The sequence below is a fragment of the Tetranychus urticae genome, chromosome 3, assembly GCF_039701765.1.
Source record: "Tetranychus urticae isolate SD_2017Ah chromosome 3, NJAU_TeUrti_SD_1.0, whole genome shotgun sequence".
Classification (NCBI taxonomy): Eukaryota; Metazoa; Arthropoda; class Arachnida; order Trombidiformes; family Tetranychidae; genus Tetranychus; species Tetranychus urticae.
In genome coordinates this window covers 4028514-4055931 of record NC_142960.1, presented here as the reverse complement: position 1 = coordinate 4055931, position 27418 = coordinate 4028514, and the positions used below count along the sequence as shown (strand labels likewise).

The following is a 27418-nucleotide window of genomic DNA, read 5'->3' as shown; positions in this document are numbered from 1 at the left end:
CGTTCTACTTGGATTACTCTCTTTCTCCCTCTCTCCATCTTCTCCTCCTTTTCCTCCTGCATCTTCTTCTTCTTCTTCTTCATCCCCATCATCTCGCTCCTCCTCAAAATCGACTTGAGGTGCCCTTTTCGAGGTATTGCCTTTTCTTATAACAGTTAGTCGCTCGTTTCTCATCAAATAACATCAAACCTCATGAAAACCATTAAACAACTTACAATGTGTACAATGTGATTAAACCAATCATTTCTTTTCATTTGTTTCAATTCATCTCAATTACAACGCAATCAACTCACCTTAACCATGGGAATACAATTAATCAACACTAACAGTTAAACAGTTTCCTGTTACTCAAGACTTTCAACTTCACAATTAACGGTAAGTCACTCACACTTCTTACCATTTACCTTCAGCAACTTACTTCATTAGCCAAAGTTGATTTGCCATTTATCGTTTTGCATTTCATTTGTGATACAAAAACGATAACATTTCAGTCAACTTTATCACTTATCATTTTTTTGCATAAAATGATCAGATTCAAGTCTATCTGCATTAGCATTAAACGATGAAAGATGTGAAACTGAAACTTCTCTTCTTCTTAATTCAATTTGTGTATTAAGTGTTGTTCATATTTTATCCATCAGATGTTCATTATAATCATCATCATCAACATGAAAATAAAGATGAAGATGACATGTGGTTAAGGTTGTCACTCTCATCTTTGTTTCCTTTCCTAGGATTATCTTTTTGTTCCAAGGCTCATGACATATCATCTCATCTTCCTTCCTTTCATTTTTCTCACTTTTCTCTCTTTAGTTTGTGTGTCTGTGTTTCGTTCATCATTTTCATGCACATTCAATTAAACACACATTCGAGATCTCAATTTATCCCTTGCCATCTCTCTTCCCCCTCTCATCCGTCTTTACCTAAAAAAGGTGTTTCTTTATCTCTAGCAACCTTTTGTTTAACATTTAATGTTACTTGCAATTAAGTTTCACTGAATAACCAAAGTTATCAAAGGAAATCAAATTCATTGATATTTTTTCATGTTCATTTTGTGCCATTCATTTTCACTGTGTAAACCCATCTTTAAGGAGTTAATATACCATACAAGGTAAGACCAACATGAATGTGAAAAGCATATCAAGATGACATTAGTTAATCAATCATTAGCAACAGCGAAGGCGTTTTTTAAGACAATTTATAATTACTTGAATAACTGTCAATTTGTACAAATGGTAAATGAGTGTGCAAAATATGATAAATGAGAGAGAGATTGAAAGAGAGAAGAGAAAGGGAAGATGAAGAGGAAGATGAAAAGCGTTTCAATTGCATATCAATTTACTTGATGTGTTAACAAAAATTTGTTTGTTTTCACTGAAACAAAAACAAAACAATTTTGACAACCTTTAAGCTCTAGAAAACTTATGACAAACTTATTGACTTGTTGATCAAAGTTAGGCTTGATTGAGTTACTTTTTTGAAGCAAATGAAAAGGACCATTTAATCAGCTCAGGACAGTCCAGTCTCATCTTCAACTGATAAAAGGTTTCCAAAGAGTTTAAGTGTCAAAGGTTAACAAGAGTGTGACCATTTCCCTTGAATACATAACAAGACAATCGTGGGAAAAGGGATGAGACTAGAGACACAAAAATAGAAACAAAAGTCAGGTCAGTTACCGTTGAGAGAAAAGAAAGTCTCGTGGACTTTTTCCGTTCCAAACCTTAACCATAGAGTAAATTAGCTGGAGCGTGATCAACGGAACTTTACTTACCTTTTCAACATCTTTTCCTGTCTATCTCTTATTTCGCCCTCTTTTCATCCTCATCATCTTCTCTCACTTTTAGTCTTGCATTATCTTCTTTGTTTATTGAAACTTCCGATTGACAAGAAGTAGATAAAGTCACCAAACAAGTTAACAATGTTAATTTGATTACTCCTTTTGTCCTTTGCTGTCCTACAATTAGCTTAATAAAGCTCAACTATTTCCGTTTATTCCAAGTCTATTCTTGTAAGATTCCGAAGGAAAAGGAACCTTAAAAATAGGAGTTTCTTTTGTTTAGACCTTTTGTTGACCTTCCCTGTTAAGGTTAGGTTACCTTGTTATTTTATTGTTATATTATCATTAATAGTTACAAAGGGTGTTTCTTGTTACCTTAAAAAATCTGGAGTAAAGTCGCTTTCATTTTTTTTCCTTTTCTCTTTTTTTTCATATCAACATTTCAAATCAACATTCATTATTGATTTAAAAGATTGTCAAAAGTGTAAACTCAGTTCTCTGGTCTCAACATTTTACCAGCTCTTCATTGACTTTTGATCAACTTTAATCAAGAGTTTAATTAGTTTTTTTTCAACTTTGCATGTTGCCAACCTTTACCAACTCTCGACTTAAGATGAGAGGTAAAATGATGAGCAAAGAGATGAAATATTTTGATTCAATGAGAAACCAGGTAAATATTGACTTAGTCGACTTGATCAACCTTTCTTTTTTAATCAAAAGATTCATTTTTTCAACCACTTTTTTTTTGTTTCACTGTTTAGCTTTTAATTAAGCAAATTGTTGACGTTGTCGAGTTGCTTAAAACTTGCAAGTTCATCGTTAAATGTGAACAAGAAAAAAGTTTTCACCTTTAAACCTGAATAACGGTAAAAGCTTCATTAAGTGTTATCCTTGTTATCATTGTTTGTCCATTAAAACTCATCATTGATGGTCTGTAACAATTACCAATGTAAGCCAAGCATATCACATACCCGTGCCATCAACAAATTACCTTTTGCAAAGAAGAAGAAGAAAAACTTTCATTTTCTTGTCTCACCATTTAATCCATCAAACCCATTCATCTTCATTCTCCCCTCATCCACATCTCATCCTTACAACCTCCCACCGCCTCTGCCTTGACTCGACTTGATCCTTGGGACCTTTTATGCGCTCCAAGAAACAACAGTTTTCATGTTTTCTTCTTCTTCTTGTTGCCTTTGAGATGAAAAAAAAACCGTTGAACATCAAATGATGAAGATGATGAAGGAGGGTAAAGGTCAGCTTGATATATATTTTCATCTCTTTTGGTTCATCTTCTTGAACCATTTGAGAGATGAGATCGTGGGGAAGCTTTAATTATATTTTGTGTGACTATCAACCTTGATAACTCTGGATTCGCTTGGATTAATCTTTAAGGTAGAGAACACTTTAAATTGATCGTCACTCTTTAGTCCAGTCTGTTTCTTGTGTCCATTCAACCAACAATCCATACATTATTAACTTGTTATTAAACATGAGAACAGGGAGAGAGAGAGAGAAAAAAAGAGAACAGAAATAAAAGATAAATTTAAGATTAAGGTTATTCCATTCTCTTTCAACTCTATTATTATTAGCTAATCATCTTCTCGCCATTTTCAAATCTATTTCACCTTTTCACTTCTCACCAAGGTAACAATGTTTTTTCATCTTTTGTTTACCTTTTCATTTTGTCTTCCTTCAACTGTTAAATTAGTCAACTGTTTCAGGCGATCATTGAGATTACAATATTTTTCTTCTTCTTCTTTTCTAACCTTTTCTTCTCCTGGAAACTAAAAGTTCTGATTAATCTGATTGATGGCATGAAAGGTGCAATACAGTTTAGCAAAACAATTGAATCAAGATTTTCAGCAAAAAAAACAGAAGTAAAAAGATGAGAAAGCAACTTCTCAATGATGATGAAGTAAACATGAACAAAATCTCATTGCATCTGCTTTACCTTTGCAAAATGCTTGGAAAGAAGAGAGAAAAGGTACAAAAAAAGAAAGTAAAGAAAAGTTGTCTTCATCTGAAATAGTTTTTTAACCTCTAACCGTTCCTTGTAGAGTGACTCACATAAAAAGCGGGAAACCCAAACCCACATCGACATCAGCACAAAATTATCATTTCTTCTTCTTTTGTCTTCTCTTTACTTTCCTTCTCCGATCGCTCTTTTCAGGTCAAGTTTTTCCGTTGTAAATGCTGGTAGAGAGGAAGAAAGTGATATAATAAAAGATGATAAACGAGAAGAAGAAGAAAGTGAAAAAAGGTAGAAAAAAAAGTGATGCAAAAAATACAATAAAAAATGGTAACAAGTAGCGCTAACAAGGAGCAAAGCTTGTTGGGCAAAGACGCGTGCTAAGGTTTTAGGAATGACTTTCCTTTCATTCTTTACTTTCTTCCTTCTTCATTCTTCTTCATTCATCTTTTTTTCCTTCTTTTCTCTTCTCTTCTTTTCTTCCTCATCTTTCGTTCACTTTCACCGCGAGTCGCGTGGATAAGCGTCTGTTAGCTAACAATAATTTTCTTGAGGTTAACTCGGGCAACATCTTAATATCAAGTGCAAGCAGAAGCTGTAATTTACCTTTCAAGGAAATCTCTTTTTTTCCCTTCTTTTTCTGCATTCTGTTGCAGGAAGATGAGGATGAAATTTGCTTCTTTTTTTAAAGGGTGTTCCATAAGTAAGGCGACAACTTTCAAAACTAAATCATTTTAATCCCAATTGATAGATCGCTTCAGATTTTTGGAATGTCAAAGATGATAGTTTAAACAATATAAAAATCAAAATAGAATTGATTTCTACTATTTTGTTTTAATTTTATGTAACTTTATTTGAGGGTGAAAAATTAATTGTTTGCCAAGCTAATTTGTGGGATTTTAAGCTATTTATTTTTAGATAATTTAAAAAATAATGCATCTAGTCGTTGCAGACTGAGATTTTAAGTATATCTAATCACTTTAAGTCCGAAAATTGGCCATTATATAAGCTTCAGGCGATTAAATCAGTAAGTTTTGGACTGTGTTTTGAAACTTCACTTTCTTTATCCCATAGGGTTTGGCAAACATGCTCATGTAGCACCTCACTTGATAATCGCTTTTGTGGCTAATTAATTATCAAAGTACAACAAAATTTATATCGATAGAATGCTGAAATTCTAAAGAATCTGAATATACGATTTAAACTAATTTTAGCTAAGTCGTTTATGAGGTATATCAGATTAAAGTTTTGTCGCCTTACTTGTGGAACACCCTTTATCATTTTTTTCCTTCTTTCTTCTTCTTCTTCTCTTCGAATGATCGCATTATCTTGAAAAGTGCACAAGTCTCTTAATCTTGCAAGGTCAGACTCTTTGAGTTTCGTATCTAACGGAAACGGCACTTTTGGAACAGACAATTTCACTTCCGTTTGAAGATGTTACAGGAATCCAAAGTTTTCAGTGTTAATCTTTTCAACAGATGATTTCACTTTTGCTTTTTTACTCTTGTTTTTGCGTCATTTTTGCTTCTTTACTCAAAACTATTATCTTGCCTTTTGTGCTCTTTTCACCTCATTTTGTCTATTCCTTTCCAATTCTGGTTTTCATCAGATTAATTTGTAAACCAATTGATAAACAATCATGACTCTTCTCTCGCTCACTTAGCATCTTTTTTTATCATCGAAACTTGCATGACACACAAAATAGTGAAATTAAACTGAATATATCACAACCTGAATCTAACAGTTTAGTATAACTTTTATAATGAAATCTGTTTAACCGGAAACTTTCATCAATACTAATGAACTTTACTTCTGATTATTGTGGATATCCGGGAGAAGTGGATTCCTTTGCAATTAGAATTGGAAATAAAAGTAAAATTTTGTTCCACAAATGATAACAATTAGAAAATTTTCTTTTCCAATCAAAGTGTTGATCAGTGTTTCATGTGTAAGATGATGTAGTTTCCATTGGAATGCATTAATCAGTCGACAAAAACTGATAGGTAAAAGCGTTGAGCGATAAAAGGTTAATCTTTTGCTTTGCTCAGTGTTTCCATGAAAAGAATCCCAAAAAAGAGTTTTAAAGATTAAAGAAGTTTAAATGAACATTGGACTTGACACTAACTGCGCATTAAGTGTAATAATTAAAAATAGCATTTGATTCACTGACAATCATCTGAACAATTGATAATCAAATTGAATAATTTTATTCCGATTAACTTTATCAGTGCAAAGATGTTCAACTTTTTTGGTCGCCATTTCTGCCCACCAATGAAATGCCATGTCAACTGATTACTGCAATAAACCCTTAAATGGGTTAAAAGTCTTCATTTGTCGAAGGAGACAATAAAAAGAAAAAAAGTTTCAACATTAAATTTCAATCAGATTTATTCATTTTGTTTGTACAGTTTTGATACTTTAGACTTTGAGGTTCAAAATTATTTTTATTTTTGTTTAGTTTTTCAGGTAAAATGATAAAAGAGGAGTTTCCAGATTCTGTAAGGAATTTTGGATTCTCTCTCTTCTTTCAATTGATTAATTAATTGAATTTTGAAATAAAAAAGGCAACAAAATGATTCACTGAAACCTAACCGAAGTCAATTAATTTGAAACATTCAGTGAATCCTTAATAAAAGCCAATTGAAAGAGGACATTGTTTATGGCTTTCCTTTCATTCCGTTAATTAGTCGACATTTCAATGAGTCTTAACAAGTTTAATTTGTTAAAAGTTAACACAGTTAAGATGAGTTGATAAAGATGCTACAAACTCCCCCTGTAATGCTCGTGGAAATGAGGTGAATCTCAGTATTTCAGGACTCATTATCTAATAACAAGATAAACTTGAAATCCTTTATTTGGCGTTGGTTGATTAAGAAAGGTGCAATTGGGAAGCAAATAATGTTTCATGTTTACCTTTCAACAAGAAAAGGTAATTTCCAAAGTAAATTAACAACAAAAAATAGTTGATGGAGATTCGGATGAAAGTTTCATTTGTTTTCGCTTCGATAAATGTAAAGTTATCTCTAATATTGTCCAAGGAAAAGTTGACTATTTCAAGGTTTCCATTGACATTTTATTTTTTTGGTTACCATCAAAGTTCCGGTTTACATGGCAAAAAAATACAACAATTGTAAATAGAAAAGTGAAAAGATGTTTATACAGAGAAATGGCAGTAAACAAAGGAATTGAAAGAGTTTGTCAAGTCCAGGTAAAGGAATGATGAAAGGTGAAGGAGGAGGGAAAAGAGTGGAAAGTCTAAGCTAACAAGTCGACTGATGATAGGTTAACATAATTCACAGGATCACAGGGTGTCTCTTATAACCATTATTCCGGAACGATGTTGGGAACATATAAGTTTCCACAGTTTTGGACCTTTACGGACACAAGACAATTATAGTTTCAATAGTCGAGTGACATTTGTTTTTCTCTCTCTCTTTCTCTCTCTACCTTTTCTCCCAATCATGACAAGAAGTTGAGATACCACAATCATCCTCATCCTTTTTTCCACTGCATCATCATCTCTCACGCCCTTGCACAGGTAGGTCTTGTAAGATCCTAAATAGGAGTCGATATTACATCCTATTTAATCAACTGTCTAACCAAATTGAGATGTTATTCAATTGCTTTTTTGTCCTTCAATTTATCATCTTTTACCTTCCATCATCATCCATGATCGTCATTATAAGAATACTGTTTCTACAAGAGAAACATTATTTACTGAGTTTCTCTTTTTTTTCCTTTACGCTTTTTTTCCAATTCAATTGGTGACAATCAAATTGCATGATGTTTGTTGAGTAAAAAGAAAAGTAAATGTTAATAATGATTATCATTTTCTTTTCATTATTATCATGTTATTTGTGATAATGTTTCAAATGAAAAGGAGGAAAATTAGATAAACTTTAGAATTGACTTTTGAAGGAAAATGACGAAAAAATAAAGTTTCAATAAATTGCGATTCCATTATTTTGGATGTTGTGTTTAATCTTCTGAAAGTTTACGAGATTGAAAGTGATTCCTTGAGTGATTTGTGAATTGACTTGATTTATGATTAAGTGATTGGCTAACCATGAGTTAGCATGAAACAAAAAAGGTATAATTGATGAAAGAGGAAAAAATGAAGACGAAATATTTGTTTCATAAGGAAATAAAGTGGCGATAAAAGATGATTAAGAGGATGAGAAAGGCTGTAAATTGAGCTGTTAACCTGGTGAACACATGAGATAATTTTACGGATTGATTATCATTCCAATTGAAAGAGGTTCATGTTGATCATCCTAACCGCTCATTATCATGCATCAAAATAGTAAAACAAGAAAGAGTGAGAAGAATTGTTCATCAATTGTAAAAACAAAAATAAAGTTATCTTCTGTTGGATCCTTTTTCATGTTACCTTTTAAGGTGATGATGATCTCAGCATTCAGCTTTAATCATCTTAACATTTATTGATTTTGAATAAAACTTAATCATCGCTGACATCATTCAGCTAAATATAACAATTTGATTAAGACTGAAACTTGTGAGATTGAAAAGTTAATCAAAAGGTGAACAACAACAACAATAATCAGATTGGTCGCTTTTTCCCCAAAACTGAATTACTTTTATCAACTTTTCTGAATATTGGAATGAAAATGTAAATTGAAACAAAAAAAGAAACGAAAGACAAAATTTACTTTTCTCTCTTCAAAACCTTTCTTCTCTGTCTAATTGAATCTGCTTTTTGTTTCTACTTTCGCTATTTACCTTTCCATGTTTCATATTGGAATCATTGGAATGAAATTGAGTCTCAGTATTTTTTGTATCTAATCTAATTAACACCCTCATGATAATCATTCTCATTCCTTACTCAATCTAATTTTCTGTGTTTTTTTACACTTTTCTCATCATCATCATCGCTCATCACTTTAATCTGATTCAAATGGTTCACTTGAGCAAATTGTATTTTCATTCAACAGTCGACAGTCAATCTTGATTCAAGTTTCAATTTAAATAATTTAAGATTCAAAGCTAATCAGTGATTTAACGATTAGCTTTTTTCTCCCTTCAATTGTCCAACCAATGATCATTTTGTGCTCCAATTTGATTACCTTCACTTTTAATGTAAGTTTTTTTGTATTTGATTTACCTTTTCATTTGTTGACAAAAGTCAAAGTTAATCATTTATTTGGAAAGCAAATGTTCCAATGACAAATGATGAACAACTTTGATTGAATCAATTTGGATTAATGGTTAAACTTGTTGAATAATTGAACGTGAAAATTGACGACAAGAATAAAAAAATGAATCATTGAAACTTTCGATTCATGAAAATTTTCTCACACAACAAAAACATCATTAATTTGTTATTGATATTTCATTTTTTTCCTTAAGTTTCTCTTTTTGTTCTGTTTCACTCTTTTCCATTATCAATTTCTCATTCTTAACAACACTGTCTTTGATTCAATATATCATGATCATAATATCATGTTATTGATTGAATATTAAGTTAAACTTTGATGTGAGATTCTGTTGTTCATAACAGAAAACAAAAGGTTTCGTCGAATGAGCAAAATGGATAAAAAATACTAATGACAAATGAGAAACAAAAATGAGAATAAAAATCAATCTCATTTTGAATATGATATTATCGTGATCTCACGCTCACCTTGGCGGACAATCAAAGGTCATTTAAGAGTTAACATGAAGAAAAGTTTCACTCATTGAATATCATTTAGCTTGACCAACCTATACAGAATGTTTATTTATCCTGATTGAGTTCCTTCAGTTGTTGTTGTTTTTTCTGAGACGATTCAGATTCTCTCCTTTCTCCTCCTTTTTTGCTGCCTTTTCTTGAGTCTATCTTCATCCTTGCGTAAAGAAGAAGAAGAAGAAAGAGAGAAAAGGAAAGAGATGAAGAAAGAGGAAGCTTAAAGCTAAACGAGGTGCACAAAAAAAAAGAGAGGAAACAAAATGTTTGCCGGATAAGCGTCTTTTTCACATCTCACCTTGCTCCTTACCTTCATCTCTGGCTGTATCAATAAGGTTTACATTCACCTTAAATGGTATTTCCTTGGGAGTTTCTCCGGCGGAAGTTTATTTGAAACATTAAAGTTTCTTAGTTTGAGGAAGACGAAGAAGAAGAGAAGAAGAGAAGAGGAAAATTATGGATGATAGTGAGCTAAACTAGGCTCCTTCAGGTGTCTTGCAACTGAGCCAGTAAACGCGTGCCAGTTCAACACGAGATGCAACCTCGTGTAGACCTCAACTTTTCAGTTTAACTTGTATTTATTTTCATTTCTCAACATTTCCATTTGTGATAAAGTTTACATTTTTTTAATGTTTTTTTGCTTCTTCTTCTTTTCCTTTGCAGACATTCATGTCAAGTGAAAGATAAAAGTGTTTTATGAATCCGTTTTTAACGATGAATAATTCTGTTCACCATAGTCACCATTCAGTTCAACAATTTCTTCATCCTGCTTCAACGAGTTCACCTTCAAGTTCACTTTCTCATCCTCATCTTCACCCTCACCATCACCATTTACCTGGTGGACTTGTCAATAAACCAATGGAATTACTTCAAGAGCCTTCGCCTTCACCCAATGGGCCAAACAGCTCATCAAGTTCCCACCATTTCCAGTCAAACCATTTGGCTCTTCTTCATCCTTCCCTGCTAGTTCCCTCAGCGGCAGCCGCTGCCGCTGCTGCGGCTGCTGCAGCAGCAGCAGGTCTTCACCATCACCATCACCATCATCACCCGTACAACCAGTCAACAGGTTCGCATCATCATCACCACAAGTCAGAGTCACCTTCCAATCGAACCTCAAACACAAATTCAACAGGTAAAGTGAAACGAGCTCGTCAACGTGTAGATGCTGGTGAACCTCGAAACTCGTATGCTTCGATAACCAACTTTTCTTCGACCCGATCATCAGCATTTCACTCTTCAGGTAAGCTTTTCATATAAAAAAGGTTGTTTGAACAATTACCTTCTCTAATTGTAATCATTAACAATCAATTAATCTTTAATCTTTTGTTCTTTTTTCCGTTTCTTCCTTTTCTCTCTTCTCTTTTCGTCTTCATCTTCTTCTTTTGTTCCCATCAAAACTAATTTTATCTGTTCAATGTTTTCCTTTCTCATCACAATTCAATTGCATCATCTGGTTAACCAAATGATAGTCAACAGTCGTTTATCCTCATCATTACAAAATGATCTAGTTAATTGCAAATCAACTGGAAATGCCAAGTCAACATCATCTTCATCTTCCTCATCTTCCTCATACTTCTCAAAGTCACCATCATCTAGTTACGCCCTACCACGTTCATCGTCTTCAATTTGCCCCAATAATCAACCCAATAATCTATCATCATTACCTGGTTCGGGCGGTTCTGCTGGTCTTATCGGTGTTCAATTTAACGATAAAATGTTAACACAATACAAAGAGAACAATATTAGCTGTAAAAAGAGTGAAGATAATCAATTGATTGGTGGTAATGTTGCCAGTCTTATCTCAAACAGTAACGTCGTATTCGGCGTTCATGGTGTTGGCAGCAGCAGTAGCAGCAGCAGCATCAACAACAATAGCATTAATAGTAACAATCTCGGGAGTCTCAACAGTATGTACCATAATGGACGTTCATCTCAACAATTTGTTTACTCGTCTAATTACGATGAAAACGGTAAACAACAGCAACAACAATCCATTTCCCCTTCAGCAACCTTCCCTTCAACACCTTCAGTACCTTCATCATTACCCACATCTCCAGTTACATCACCCACACCTTTAAACACCAACAACGATAATTTATCTACTTCAGTTGCCACAACAAGTGCACCTACAACCACACCAACGGTAACAACAGCAACAACAAGTTCAACCTATTCTAGTGTTTCACCTCAACGACACTCTTCATCATCTTCATCGTCTTCACTGGCCGACAGTGATACATCTTTTCAAAACGAGAAAACACAAAGTGGTAATAATAATAATAATAATAATAATAATAGTTCTAGTTCTAGTAGCGCTCGTCTTTTACGCGTTATCCTGTCAAAGGGTAAACACAGAGGAGAAAGCAACTCGAGTGCCAACAATGGAGCTAATTGTGATAAAAGTGGATCAACTTGTGAGACAAGTAATGGTGAAAAGACTGATGAAGAGACTGATTCAGGGAGGACACTTTCTGGTTCCCCGACTAACAATGGTAAGGGAGGTGATCAAGTTGACGATGATGATAACAGTAACAATGAAGATGATCTTGTTGACGAGTTGGATGATGATGATGTGGTTGAGCCGTCCTGCTCGGTTGACTCTGAAGACGAACCGGATGAAGATGATTACAACTCAGGTCGTGGTTCCAGTAAAGTTGACAGATATCAATTGGATACTGAAGAGTACAATATGAGTCACACTGATGAAACAAAAACTGAACAATCATCTGATAATTTGTCCACTCAAAAGTCGACTCAACAATCGTCTCCAAACTCATCTAAAGTTAAACCATCTGACAAGTGCGATGGACAAAGTGATTCAACCCTATTGTCTTCAACACCCGAGATCAACTCCAACGAATCAAATGATTTACCTTTACAATTAACAAGTGAACCAAGCAACTCTGAACAATCAAACACTTTGACAACATCAACATCAACTTTAACCTCAACCAGTGTAACCTCAAGTGGACCCACAACTAGTGATGCTAAACGTGCTCGAGTTGAAAATATAGTGACCAACATGTTACCTCGAAGCAATACAATGTCGGGTCAGTTGACCAACCAAGGTAAACCTGAAGAGGTTCAACATGTGGGTTCAACTAGTTCATCTTCATCGACCATAGTCAATGGTTGTAAGAAGCGAAAGTTGTATCATCCACAGCAAAGTAAATCAAATGGTTCACTGGAAGATGATGATGATGAAGACGATGACGATCTTTTAGGTGAGATTGTTGATGATGAAGGGGAGGAAGATGAGCTGATTAATGATTCGATTGGATTATCATCCAATGTTGGTGACTTTGAGATGATGACTGAAATCAATGATTTATCTCTCAAATCATCAGTTAAATGTGAAGACAAGAGTGATTTAGATGAGATGAAAGGTTCAACTGTTGATCAAGACAATGTTTCTCCATTGATTAAATATACAAAAATGATTTCATCGAATGTTCGATCGGCCGGTTCAGCCAAAGATTTATCCTCTTATTCATCTAAATCTTCGTGTAAACTAAACTCACCATTCAACTTGATGTCAAGTCGAACTCGAAAGTCGACCCGTAAACAAGTTCCAGTCGATTGTGAGGAAGAAGAGGATGGAATGGATGAAGATTTGTTGAATGAAGAAGACGACCTTTCCGAGCCTCGAGCAACACCAAGCTCACAGTTTGGCGGTTCGTATCGTTTCGGGATCCAAGGTCCAGGTCAGTTGTTGAATGAAGCTCGTAAACTCGTCTATCAAGAGAAAATGTCCAAAAGTCAAGAGTCTCATCGGCAGTCAAACAAGTCAAGCAGACGGACAGTTTCTTCCACTTTACCAGCCAATGGTCAATCTAGCGCAATCCCAAGTCCACCCATTCACTATTCCGACATTGAATGGTTAAGTGATACTTTAAAGGCCGAAATGCAAGCAAATTTAATTCCAAGTCTAAATACTATAATTGACAGTGTAATTGATCGTTTTTGCCAGCGACGAGCAGCCGCTGCCGCAGCTCGAAGTAGTAGTCAACAGGCCAGTTTAATGTTGCCTCAACGAGAATCTGATCTGATATCACGTTCTGATTTAGTAGCACCTGAAAGCTCAAAAGAATTGACTCTTTTATCTCAAATGTTGGAATCAAAATCACCTCGAACAAGTCATGGTAAATCCGAATCTTCAAGTCAACAATCTCAATCGCATTCATCTCATCATAAAAACAACGTGCCCAGAGGATCACCGTCATCATCCCATCATCCTCACCACTCTTCCCACCATCCCTCACATCGCCAGTTAAACACATCAATTAATCAAATGACCAGTGGTTCAAATAAAAGTCCCGTCAATGGACACCATCAACATGCTCACCATCATCATAGTCACCATCATCGTCGAGTCAGCTCAAGTTCACCTTCATCTTTTACTCTACCAACCGAGAGTGCACCAGTACCCAAACCTCCTGGTCCATCTCCATTTGCCTTCCCACCTGGATTTAAACCAAATTTTTTGTTCCCTAACTTTCCATCGAGTTTACCTGGAGCCGCTGCCGCCGCCGCAGCAGCAGCCGCATCTCAAACTCCACCAAATCTATTGCATGCAGCCTCGATAGCTCAGCATTTGAACTCTTTTGCCTCAGTTTTCCAGCAACAACAACAAGCACATCATCAACAGCAACAAGCACAACAGGCACAGCAACATCAAGCACAAATGGCACAACAGCAACTCCAATCATTACAACGGTCATCAGGATCTGATATTGTTGGACCAAATGATAATGCATTGGCTGCTGGTTCAAGCAACAACCCTGGTCGGGATCAATCAACGCCCGTCTCAACTCCAACAGGATCTCTTAGCTTTTTAGGAGGACGTGATAATCAAAATTGTAGTGCAAGGGAAGGTTCACCAATTGACTCTGAACATCGTTCTTCAGTTCTTGGTGACTTGAGTGATTTAGCAAGTGAACAAACCGAAGCAATGTCCCTTGTGGTAACACCGAAAAGGAAACGAAATAAGGTTACCGATTCAAGGATAACACCAAGAACAGTTAGTCGTATTCTTAATCAAGAACCTCTTTTAGCAAATTTGATAGCCCGAGGTGACCTTGCCTCTCCTCCTCCTGCTCTTAATTTTGGTTTATCTCCTCACACTGGTCCTCCCATTGGGCCTCCAACTGCCCCTCCTCCCCCTTTGGTACCAGTTTCACTTCCAACTTCAGTGGCAATCCCAACCCCGGGTCTTCATTCAGCCGAACTATTCGGTGGCCCGGCTTTTCCTTTCTCTGATCACGCAAGGTTCCTTCGTGAGTCTCTTTTATGCCAAGCTGCGGCTGCAGCAGCGGCAGCATCAGGCGGACAGGGTTCAGTCTCAGAAGGTGAAGTTAAGGAAAGAGAAAGGGAAAACAAGTCAATCCTTGAAACTCAAAATGATCCTCAATCTGCATCACAACAACAGTCACAGCAATTAACTGAGCAACAAGAACATGAACTCGAAGATCAAGATGAACACCATCAACAGCAACAGAGAGATGAAGAGTCTCGCCATCGTCACCATCATCACCATCACCATCAAGCACAACAACAACAGGCCGCTGCAGTTGCAGCCGCAGCGGCTGCCGCAGCTGCACAACATCATCATCATCAAGCAGCCACAGCAGCAGCCATTCAAAATGCTCTGGCAGCAAATCACCTTGCAATGATAGCCCAAGCCAATCGTGCCGCTGGCGGTGGTGACACAGCATCACCCGAGTCTCTTAGTCAATTTGGCGGCACAAGATCTGAGAATGGCGCTGATGGATCAGAATCTCTCAATGATTCAACTGGTTATGACACATCAACACCTTTACTTTCCTTTTGCGGCAATTCAATTCCTCTTCAAACGTAATTTCACTTTTATCACTTTTATCATCCCACTAACAACACAACAAATCCAGACTAACCAACTCATATCAATAACATTGAACCTTTTCAACAACAACAAAAATTCAGAGAAAATAGAATTAGAGAAAAAAAGAGGAAAAAAAGTTCAATCATTATTAAACCTTTAGTTACAAATTGATTGGCATATTATATCCTAAATAGCTTTGATAACAAAATTCAATTTCATGGGAGGTTTTGTTTATCTTGTGATTGAAATTGACATTATTGAAAGTTTCCAAGTCTATCTTAAATCATCAATTTTAACCACTTTTCCTTCATTTTAAATCCTTTACTATTTACCCAAACCAAATGACAGAACAAGCAGAATACAGAAAAAAAACCTCTTTTCCTCTTTTTTCATCATTCTCTTCATTCTCTTCTTGATCCAGTAATAGTCACCATGCAATCATGCAATTTCATTTAAGGATTGATTCCAATAGTTTACCAACTTTGATACCAATAAGAAGCCAATTGATTCTAAGGTTTCTTTCCAAATATTGAACATTTAAATGAGTTTTACAATTGCATTAGGTTGTGGTTAAGTTGACTAAATGAAAATGCAAACCAGTAAAGCAACAACACAAAATAAGTTAAACTATTTCTCAGCATTTACAGTTGATGCAGATTGACAAGAAAATTAAATAACCACTGAAGGAAGGAAACGCAAGATTATGATGATCAAACAGAATCACTCATTTACCATCAATCAATGCCCTTTTCTTGCACCCACAATCTTAATTTATTTCATTTAATTTCAATTTCAAACTAAAAAGCAAAACCTTAGCTCAAGACACAAAAAAAAACATGATCATCACCTTCTTCCTCCTCAATCCCCATCATCACCCAACTTGAAGCCTATTTTTTCGACTTTTATTTTCTTCTGTTTTTTCGTCTCTTCTTTCATTCTCTTTTCTCTGTTGCTTTCCATTCCAATCATTTCTTTAATTCTCAACTTAAACGGCAAATTAAATTTGCTCAACACTGGGAATTACAATTGCTAAGGTTGCATTGACTATTTAATCCCAAATCTAATCGTTTCACCGGAACAATCTTCTCCTTCCCTTTAAACTTCCCAACTTGTTTTTATTTACTTTTTTGCACATTATTACCTCTTCCCATTAACATGATCATTTAACAATTGTTAATTATCTTCTTCTTCTTCTTCATCTTCCTCAGGACTCTCACTCCAATGCATCTGAGAAAGGCTAAACTAATGTTCTTCTATGTCCGTTATCCAAGCTCAAATGTCCTGAAAACATTTTTCCCTGACATCAAATTCAACAAGAACAATACTGCTCAATTGGTTAAATGGTTTTCCAATTTCAGGTAAAGATCTATTTTTCAATAAAAAAGTTTATCATCATGAGCAAAAAAACTTTTCAATCAACATTCAACTTCGAATGAAAATTTCGAAACATTTTCATCTTAATTTCAACAAATCTAAATTTATAAATTGCAATTTGAAAAAGGCATTTGAAGTCACCCACTCATTAATACAATTAGATTTCTGGTTAAATTGCATTACTTTTTTTCCATTTATTCTCATTGTTAACATTTTCAATCATTTTTTCCCATTATTTTTCATCATGAATCAAATTACATTAATTTATGTAAAACTAATGGTGAGCGCATGTGATTTGATCTAATTGAATCTAATCAAAAGGTAATTGATTCAATTGCCAATTGCGATGTTTCATTGTAAAATGATAGCCATAAGTTTTGGGTTCAACATTAAAGGTAAAGTGGAAAAAGGTTGATCACAGAAACCATCATTTGACACCAACAAAGTGCTTCTAAGATTCAATTCCTAATCTCATCCGATTATTGAACATTTAATGAAACAAAGATAATCTTGAAGACCTTTCCTTCCCTCTCCAGAGTTTTCAACCTGAAACCTTTGAAACATTTTCCGGTTGTTAATGATTCAGTCTTAGCAAATCACAAAAGTTGTCACTTTGATTTCGGGCAAACATTTACTTTTCTCATTGCAATTCAAATGATAATCCAAAGGTTAATTATGATGAACCAATTGAATGGAAAATAATTTGCTCATCTCTATAGTTACATTCATCTTTTCAGCGACATTTGTTGTTCACCAAAAGTTAATTTTCCGATTAACTTCATCTTTTCTAAACTCGACCAAACAATAATCAAGTTTAAAGATTGAAAAATAGTTTCACTTTACCTGAGTTACCCGAGAGACTGATTGATATTGAGCCAACAATTTTCAATCGAAATTTTTGTTTCTCCAAAAAATCTATTGAACACATTCATCTCTTACCTTGAAACTTGAATTATAGGAACGAAGGAAGGAAAAGAAAGAAAAGCTAAAGATGTTGTCCTATTTTCAAGGGGAGTGTTTATCTTGAGTTTCTTTTCATGTTCAGTGATGCTCAGCCTCATGATAAGATGAGAAGAAGGAAAAATAGGAGAAAAAGAAACTTTCCGATTGGTTGAGAAGAAGGGAAAGAGGAAAGAAAAGAAGACAAAGAAGATGGCAAAGTTCTGAATAGCTAAAGAGAAATATTTATGATAAACTTTCTTGTGTTCATTTTTCAAAGAAACAGATATTTTCCAGTTTATCATAAACTTGTCCAACCTCTTTTTGCCTTTCCTCATCCCTCCTCTTCCCTTTCTTATCCTCTTACTTTACTCATGAAGATGCTAAGTTGAAACTGAGATGCTCCTCCAAAAAGCATCCTTCCTTTGCACCTAAAAGGCATGTCTTGAGCATGATAACAGTATCACCTTGAATCGTTGAAGGAACAGAGAAAAAAAGATGAAAAGAAAATTCTTCATTTCAGTTTTTCTCCTCCTTTTTTGTCACCCTTCCATTATCATCATCATCTTCATCCTTGACTCAGTTGAATCTTCTTCTTCTTCTTTCTCCTCCTTTCCATCATTTCTCCACCTTATTACGATTATCATCATCATTATGATATTATTATTACATTTACCATTATTATCGTTGGTTATTGTTGTTGTTTATAATTTAACTTTTTTTTCAAAAGCAAAAAATCTTTACTCTCAATGTTTTTTCAACTGCAAACGGGAAAACAAAGAAAAGACAGTTGCTCAGGTAAAAAGGAACTTTTCACGAGAATGAAAATTTCCACATATTCTTTCACCACTAATCTTCCATCACTGAATCTCCCCTGATGAGGTTGTCACGCATGGAAAGATAACAATCAACAAAAAAGTGTACAATTCTTTACATTTATACTTATCATTACAATTCTTTCTCTCGCCTTCTTCTTCTTCTTCTTTCCATGATGATCATCATATTTCTTTTCAGTTTTACTCTTTATTCATAAATTATCTATTTTCTAGGAATACAGAAAAAAGAGAAGAGAGAAAAAAATACAAAATAAAAAAAAGAGTAGAAACAGGAAGAGTTAAGCTTGAGATGAAGTTTCATAAAGAATCACAAGCCTTTTATGCTACTTTAAAATTGAAAAATGTCTCTTCTTTTCATCTTCATCCTATTTTTACCTTCTCTCTCTCTTCTCTCTCTCTACCTTCTTCCTTCTCTTTTGTCACAAAAAAGAGGACTTTTTTGAATGACGGAAGAGGTAAAGAAAGAGACTGAAGGATGCTCCTCCCTGTTCATCCTTTCAAATTACATCGTTTAACAAGATTTTTGTTCATTGTAAATGGTATTGAAAGACAGAATCAGGATTCATCAGTTTCCATTGTGAAAAGTAGGCAGAGAAAGAGGTAACCCAAATGATGAGGAGAAAGAGAAAGTAAGAAGACAATCGCTCCGGATGTTGTTTACTTTACCTGGTTGAAAGAGACGAGAAAACAAACTCATGTGAATGGTAGAAGAAGAAAAAGATGAATACAAATGATCTTTTCTTTTCTCAATTCACCATTTCAAGGGATGCTACGAAAATGATATCAACAACCATTTTGTGGCCATTTACATCCGTTTCATAGTCTTTACCTTTTCATCCACATCAACCTTTATCATCATCTTTGACTTTCAAAGTGGCACCAAACACGAAAGATAAATAAAGACTCGTGCCACTTTTCATTGCACTTTCAACAACCTTTACCTTTCTCTTCATGATCATCATCACCGTAAAGACTCACATCTGGCAATGATTAAGCCAACAAATCTTGATGGTCATTCAACTTTCTGCATCTTTATCATTTACCTTTTACCTTGTTTGATAAACAGTAAAACATTGTTGATCAAGATGAAGAGGAGAAAGTAAATCGAGTCGAAAAGAAACTTTTAGTGAAACTTTCATGTTCACCTTTCAAGGGTCAGAATGCATTGTTAACAACAAGATAACAGTCTTCATCTCTTTTCATCTTCTTATCATGATAGCCATTTACAATCGTCTTTTTGGATCATCTTCTTGATCCTTCATTTTATCGCTTCATTTATTGTTGACAGTGAATAAAAGCTTCTCAATAATGAACCATTTTAAACAATTACAATGATAATCATTATTCTTTCATCTTTCATCTTTTTCTTCTTCTTCGTCTTCTTCCTCATAATCTCCTGTTAAACCGTGTCTTTATCATTCTGTTTATCTCTGTTAAGATCACTCAACTATTAACAGTTGTCATCCATCTATCATCTTCATCTTCACCTTTACACTCTACTCAGCTTGTTTCACCAATCAAACAATTGAATCATTATTGTCTATCATTACAATTTCATCTTGAGCTAAATTGAGATTAATATTTTTTATCTCCTTTTCCAGCAAACAAACATAACTTCAATTTGATCACCTTAAAAACCTCAACCTTTTTCCAAGATTTATTCAAGTAATCATCATTTCCGAATCCCATTTCAAATGATAAAGAGAGAAACCTTCTTATTCCGAAAACTTTTTCCCAACTTTCACCAATTCTCACGATTCCTCCTGAGATGCTTTATTGCCATACCAATTCAATTTGAACCTTAATTGTTTCCGTTTTCATTGCTCATTTAATCTGAATAGCAAAAAAAGAAATTCTTTTTTCCATTTTCCATGATTAGCAAACATTTATGTATCTTATTCAAGACTCATCTCGATAACTAACCAACAATTGAGTTAATTTTTTGCCCATCAATTTACAGTTGAATTACCGTTAATCAAAACATTTCACATTCTTAGCTTTTCATCTCATCAGCTTCATTATATTCTTATCACCATTTATCATTTCAACATTGATTTTCCCTTTTTCCTGGAAAGTTAATATTTTGACATTTTTCATCTCAAAGTAGGAAGATAAAGAAAATGAGCCGTTTTTTGCATTTCAGGCAACTTTCATTTTCGTTTCATGAAAGCTCAATCCTTGTTGCTTCCTTGTCTTTGTAAATTAGTGAATTAAAAGAGGAAAAAAGATAGCAAATTCAACATAAAAAATAGATGATGAAGATAAAACAACAACAGCGAGGAAAGGATAAAAGCCCTTCAGGGCTGTTAATAAGCATCAACATTGTCGACTTTTTTTCGACTTTTTTTGCATAGCTCATAATCCATTATCAATTATGCTTTTTGAATTAAGATTCAATCAATAATCCTTTTCTGGTTTAGTCACGATTCAAGTCTCACTTATCCTCATCATCATCGTCATTCAACGCCAACCAATTCAGCCTTTTTTTGTTCTTCTGTTTGTCTTCTGTTTCGCTAATGTCACTTGGCTGAGTCTTGACTTTTCATCCCAAAATCATTCTCTTTGAGTCTTTTTTTGCCTTCAACTTCTCCTATTAAGTGCAGGCTTCTTCATCAAACTATTTCATTAACCCTGCTTTTTATTTCATCAGTTTTTTTGCACTTCTTCTTCTTCTCTAATCATCTTTATCCTCATCTTCATTGTAACCATCCTCATCATCACCATCAATTAATGGTTTCTTCCCTTCCTTAGACTTTTATTTTTTCCATTCTTAGGATAACACCAAACCTAAATGAAAATTCATCTTTTTATGTTGCTCTATTCATTGATGATTTATTACTACAAGAACAAAATCTGATGCTTTCACCATCATCTTCATCCTCATGATGAAAAAAAACGCATTAAAACTTCTAAATATTGATACTTGCAAGGTATTTCCAGTTGTATTATTATCCATTATTAGTTGAGCCAAAAGGCAACATAAAAAATCATTACATAAAACCCTTAATAATAGGCAAATCATTTGGGTTTGGCTTGTGAATAGCAAAAAAAAAGTTGCACAAAATGTCAAAATATTTTTCATGGTGACATTAAGATAAGTGAAAGACTTTTTTTTCAACTTCATCTTCTTCTTGGCCAAAACAAATCATCACCATCATTATCATCCGCATCCAATTCATCATCCTTTTCTTTCTCTTGCTGTAGTTTCCCTGTTCATGATTAATATCATCTTCCATTAACACACCTTCAACTCATTTCTAATGAATTATCATCATCATTATTTAACCTCTTTTTTTCCTCATTACTAACTTATTCATCTTACATGTTTTACAAAATTATTAAAATAACTCCATCTCTTTACCCTATTCAACCTTTGCTTTTCATTGCTTTCTTTGCTTTGCTTTGCTTTGCAGAAATTAGTCTGAGATAATTTCATCCAATATAAATGGCTTCTCACCAAATATATTCAACCTTCACTTAATTGGATTAATTAGATTAAAACAATTTACATAATTATACGAGAAAAGAATGGCTCAGTTTACTTAAAAAGTTATTGAACACTTAATATAATTAACCATTCAATAGCCGAGAAGGTTTAAGCATTGAATCAAAATTGATTATGATTAAGATTCTTGGTCAAGCGTTCGAGTCTTGGTAAAGGCTAATTTGTAATATACTTTAAACTTCTTAGGTTAGGTTTGGTTAGGTTAGGATAAGATGGGTTAGATTATGTTGAATCATAACGAGTTCAATCTCTTGACTGAAAATTGTGAATCAAACTATTCAGTCAATACTTTTATATGATCCCCTGTTTGTCCAATAATAAGAAGACCCTTTAACCTCGAGTTAAGGTTTTCCAGCTTGAGCCTCAGACTTTACAAGATTAAAGTTGATTTGATCCTAATAAATAAAACTGTTGAACCAACACCCATTTCAGGTAAATCAGTAGCTTGAGTAAGTTGCCATTATAAAAGCTTGTGAAAAGGTTACTTGAAATTTCATTGCTAATGACCACCGCCCATACGCTCACCTCACATCTTAACCCTAGGTTAAACATGTATTATAACCGTAACCAATAAATATATTACCTGGGTTACTTTTTATTTGTAACCCTTGATAATAATAAATGCTCTTAATGAACCAAAGAAACAAACTTCATCATTTTGTTTTTGAATTAACTATTTACTGGTAAAAACAAAAACTAATTTATTATTATTACTTATCTTACTTTGCAATATTAGCAGTATATTGTTTTAATAGTAACAATAATAACAATAAAGATATGTTTTTGTGTTTAAACAGAGTGTCCCATAAATCTTTGTTAATACAGATGCATGGTAAATATGTTGTTGGGAAATGGTGGAAAGAAAGAAGAAACAAAAAGGTAGATATCACTTTCTATTCGGATGAGTTAACTTACCTGTAAAAAAGAAAAAGAAATTGTTTAATGAATATAATAATGATGTACATATAAATATACATCATTTTTGGGTTGCCAATGTCATCCTCCTTTTTGTTTTACCTGTGTTAATGATCATCAACCTTATTACCTGGTCTAACATTTGATGAAACTAAAAACCATTTCATGTTTACACGTTACTTGTCTATTCCTTATTCATTTGGTTACAAATTGTTATTACAAACGAATCATCATTTGGCTGTTAATTTACCTTCAAAAGTAAAGACAAGCAAAAGAGGCAAAAGTTAATCAGAAACAAAAAGCGTTAACTGTAATCACCATTAAAACTCATCATGAAAAACTTGTATCAATTTACAGTTACCTGTAAATGTATCAATTTTAATGTTCACTCCATTCCCTATCTAACCCAAAAAACCAAGATTCAAATGATATGTTATCTCACCTTAATTGTTTGCTCATTGTTGAGTACAAAATGGTTAGCAATGAGAGAGAGGAAGAGAAAAAAGGGGAAAATGATTTTGCTCTTTTTACCACTCTCTTCAGACAATGGAACTTATCTGTTTCCAGTTTTGCTTCTTTTGTAAATGAATGCACTGAATTTTCCTTGATCATTCCATTTAACCAGAAAAAAAACAAAAAAAAGCATAATTTGTTGGAAGCTCATTAACTTAAACTCGAGCTCCATTTAAAGTTGAATGTTGACAAATGTTGCCCATTGATTTGCACTCAGACAGAGGCTATTATGTTGATACGGTTACCTGAATCACTCCAGGTTCACTTAAGTTTTTTTTTGTCAAATGATGATAAACTGAATGACCATTATCTAGAAGCTCATTTTTATTTTATACCATAAATAAAATACCATTTCATTTAACTAATTGATAATTTTTCATCTCTTCTTCTTACCTATATCTTTCTCTCTCTTCCCTCTCTTACCTGACAAACCTCAATCCACTCTCTTCTCCTCCTCCTTCATCTTTCTTCTTCTTCTTCTTTTTCATTCTTTAATGTATCATTACCTTCTTCACGGATCCATGGACATTGAAATGGCACGTTCTTCAACTGTCTTCCTGATGACAATGATAATGGGTTAAACTCTGTATTTACTCGATTCTCTTCCCTTGGCCATCATCATCATCATCTTTTTGTTTAAAAAATCAACAGAGAATTTTATTATATTCAAATGGAAAAATATGCAAGACAAGCAATTAGCGAAGGAATCAAAAGTGCCGATGAAATTCATATTCATAAAGAGTCTGAGCTTCTTCGGGTTCTTAACATGCATTACAATCGCAGTAATCATCTTGATGTAAGTATCATAAATCAAGTAACATTGCAAACTCAAAAGTCATTCAAGCTAAAGGTATGAATATCAAATGGACGAGACTTTGTGCTTTTTGTTGGTTAAACTTTGAGCCAATTAATTGTGTGTGATTTACAAAACAGTAAATAGTAAAAAAAGAAAAACAAACTCGAAATTAATCACCTCACGAAGTTCTGCAATTGTTCAATATTCCTGATATTTTCCGATTCAACAATATATCTCTTTTCTCCTCCCTCTCTTCCATCATCATTATCATCTTGATTCATATAAAGTTTCACTTTTCTTGACCAACTCGGTAAACTGAGTAAACTTTTCGCAAATGAACTTTTCTCTTTAATTTCTTTTCCTTCTGTTATCTTCCTTTTTCATGGTTCATCCTGGCTAACCAACTGTGTATTCCAGGTACACTCTGAAACTGTCCCATGCAGTCCAAGATATTTATAACCAAAGAGCAACTTTTTTATTGATTATCCAGTCAATTCTGAGTTTACAGATGAAAGAAAACGAAAAAAAAGTTAACTAGAAGAGGAAAAAAGTAGTTTATTATATTTATTATCATGATAATAAAAATAACAAATAAGCATTCCTAGGAATCTGTCTGTTTGGCTCATAATTTATCTGACAAAATGTTGGGTCCAAATGAGGGAAAATGGTGAGAGAGAGAGAAAAGAGTGAAACCAGAAATAATCACTATTAAGCATTCAACTTAACTATTCAGATTATTAGTGAAAGAAAAGCTGGAATGTAGCAGAAAGAAAGAGAGAAAATCAGTTGTCCAGAACTTCAGCACGTAAAGTAATTGTCATCATAATCATCATCATTTACCTTCTTGATTATTAGTCGCTCTCTATGATAATAATGTTTAGCCTTTTTTATCGCAATTCATCTTATATATTATTCCTTCTTTTATTGCCTTCCCTGTTAATACACTTAATTCCCATGTTGAACTGAATATCAAGTCCAAGAGTGGACAGAATCTCGATTTACAATCACCTTCTTTGACACTGGTCAAGGATTGATGGCTTTACTCGTCAGACCGCAAAGTCCAGATAGAATGATCAAGTAATTGTCAAAGAAGGAGAAACGAAAAATTCATTGATTCACTTTCATTAACCGCTAATGATTATTGGCTTTTTAAGCTTAATTGACTTTCTTGAGTTTTGCACATTTGTTTCAACTCGAAATATTGAAAACTAAATTTTTACTTTTCTTTTTTTCTTCTGAATTCAGGTTCCAGAAAGGTTTTGTTTTGTTGTTGAGCAAACATTGAAAGAGTTTTTCAAGTCAATCCTGGCTGGCAAAGATACTGAGCAATCTTGGAAGAAAGCAATTTACAAGATAATCTCACGTCTTGATGATTCTGTTCCTGAATACTTTAAATCACCTAATTTTTTAGAGAGACTGGAATGAGGAATGTGCCCGTTAGAAGAAGATGGAATCGACGATCGTAAACACTCATGGAAACATGAACAGAACAAATATAACGAACAAAAGTTCATCAATCCATTTCAACATTTAATTTAATTTAATAATTCCTTTTGTTAGACGTAAAAATCTCAATGAAATGACAAAACTCAAAATGGAGCAATTTATTTAAATCTTTATTTCCCCTCTTTTTTTGTTTGACCTCTGTTAACAGTAATTTAAAATCAATCTCAAACAAAATGTGTTTTTGTTTTCCAAATGCCAGGTAACTCAAAAGGTGTCTAAAGTTCAAACATTTCCTTCTTCAGTCATTTTAGAATCATTTATCGCAATCAATTCTTAAAGGATTTCCCAAAATGTGCAACGAAACAGCACAGAATCAAAGATTTTGCTCTCAAACGCAATAGTTTTGTTCACTTTTGAAAAGCATCATCAAGCTCTTAAAGACGCTAATGTTGATTGCAGTGAAAGTGTTGAAATGTACCATCGAAATGAAAGGAAAAGTTTTCTTCGAAATTTCACTTTTTCGAAAAGACGATTTCTTGCAAAGCAAATCCTTATTTCAAATGACTAAGATGAAGGAAATGTATTTTGCACACCTTTTGACTAACCTTGTATTGTTAAGTTGTTGTAAATTATTTTACCTGAAAAATTGTTGAAATCAAATTGTTATTTGGTTCCAAATTTAGTCCAAAATTGTTGAAATGGTTGATGACTTGATTCGGACGATTCTTAATCTTCATCTTTCGGGATTCTTATCCCTCCTCAATTGTCACCAAAGGAGTTCGTTGTTTACCAATCGATTGCTATAAAAATTAATTATCTGTAAAGCAATGCAATTGAAGCAAACAAGTTTACTGTTGAACAATCAGAACTTTGTCCTGATTCGAACTCCTGCATTCCTCACTCCGTAAATGTCTCTCACTTCTCTTAATCTCTAATGAACTCTCAAACAAATGAACTTATCTACTTCACAAATGGAACCAAAGTTAAATTGTAAATTGTCTTAACTTTCGGTTATTGTATTAATTAATTCGTTGAACGGAAGTTTGAGGAGGACTTCCAAGCATCACCTTCTTATTCCCATTCCTTAACATGAATCTGAGTTTGTCTTTGACCAACTGGTTTAACCCGTTAATGTGCACTTTCAATCAACACCTGTCTCAATCACATCCAATCATTTCCCTTGACAACAAATCACTTAATCAAGTTGATTCACCCAAATTTACTTCTTGTGAATATGAAAAAATTTATATCATTCCACCGGGCCTGAGTTAAAATCTGATAAAGACGATAACAAGAAACTACAAAAAAAATCAGAAACTAAATAATTGACCGATATACATATAAATATATTATTATTATTATTATTACTGATATTATTGATATTATTATGATTATTATTATTATTGCTATTATATTATTATTATGTTTATGAAATTGAAGGAATTTTTGTTTGTTTTTTGAACATGAGTATCAACACACATTATCTCAATTATGATACAAATAACACACAATATTCACATGTAAAACTGAAAAATTATATCAAATCGCTTTCGATCTTTTCTTCAGTCACCTTTCTTCTTTCCTCTCTTCACAACATCATCATCATCATCATCATCATCTTCACTGATTCTTTTGTCAATCATTCCCTTTGCTAAGCAAAAACACCAGCAAACATACCAAAACATTCTGACCCGGAAAACTGCATTCTAAGTCATTCTTGGATTCAACCTTTATCTCTTTTCATCTTTTCAAGATTATTATTATAATTATTATTCTATTAATAACAATTAAAACAAGTTATC

General features: G+C 33.8%; 1 protein-coding gene across 3 annotated transcripts in view; it reads left to right on the top strand.

Moving 5' to 3' along the window:
* Positions 1-27055, top strand: part of pros (homeobox protein prospero) — a 39786-nt gene extending 12731 nt beyond the window's left edge. Inside the window, exons 3-8 of one of the 3 annotated variants that reach the window (XM_015939501.3) lie at positions 330-375; positions 10096-10672; positions 10902-15285; positions 16501-16650; positions 24026-24170; positions 25416-27055. In XM_015939501.3, the coding sequence (XP_015794987.2) occupies positions 10129-10672; positions 10902-15285; positions 16501-16650; positions 24026-24170; positions 25416-25595 (5403 nt within the window). In that variant the 5' untranslated portion in view covers positions 330-375; positions 10096-10128 and the 3' untranslated portion in view covers positions 25596-27055. Of the gene's footprint in view, positions 1-329; positions 376-982; positions 1112-7996; positions 8847-10095; positions 10673-10901; positions 15286-16500; positions 16651-24025; positions 24171-25415 lie in introns of those variants that run through there. The other 2 variants (XM_025162653.2, XM_015939503.3) reach the window with 2 other exon arrangements.
* Positions 27056-27418: the final 363 nt, after the last annotated feature.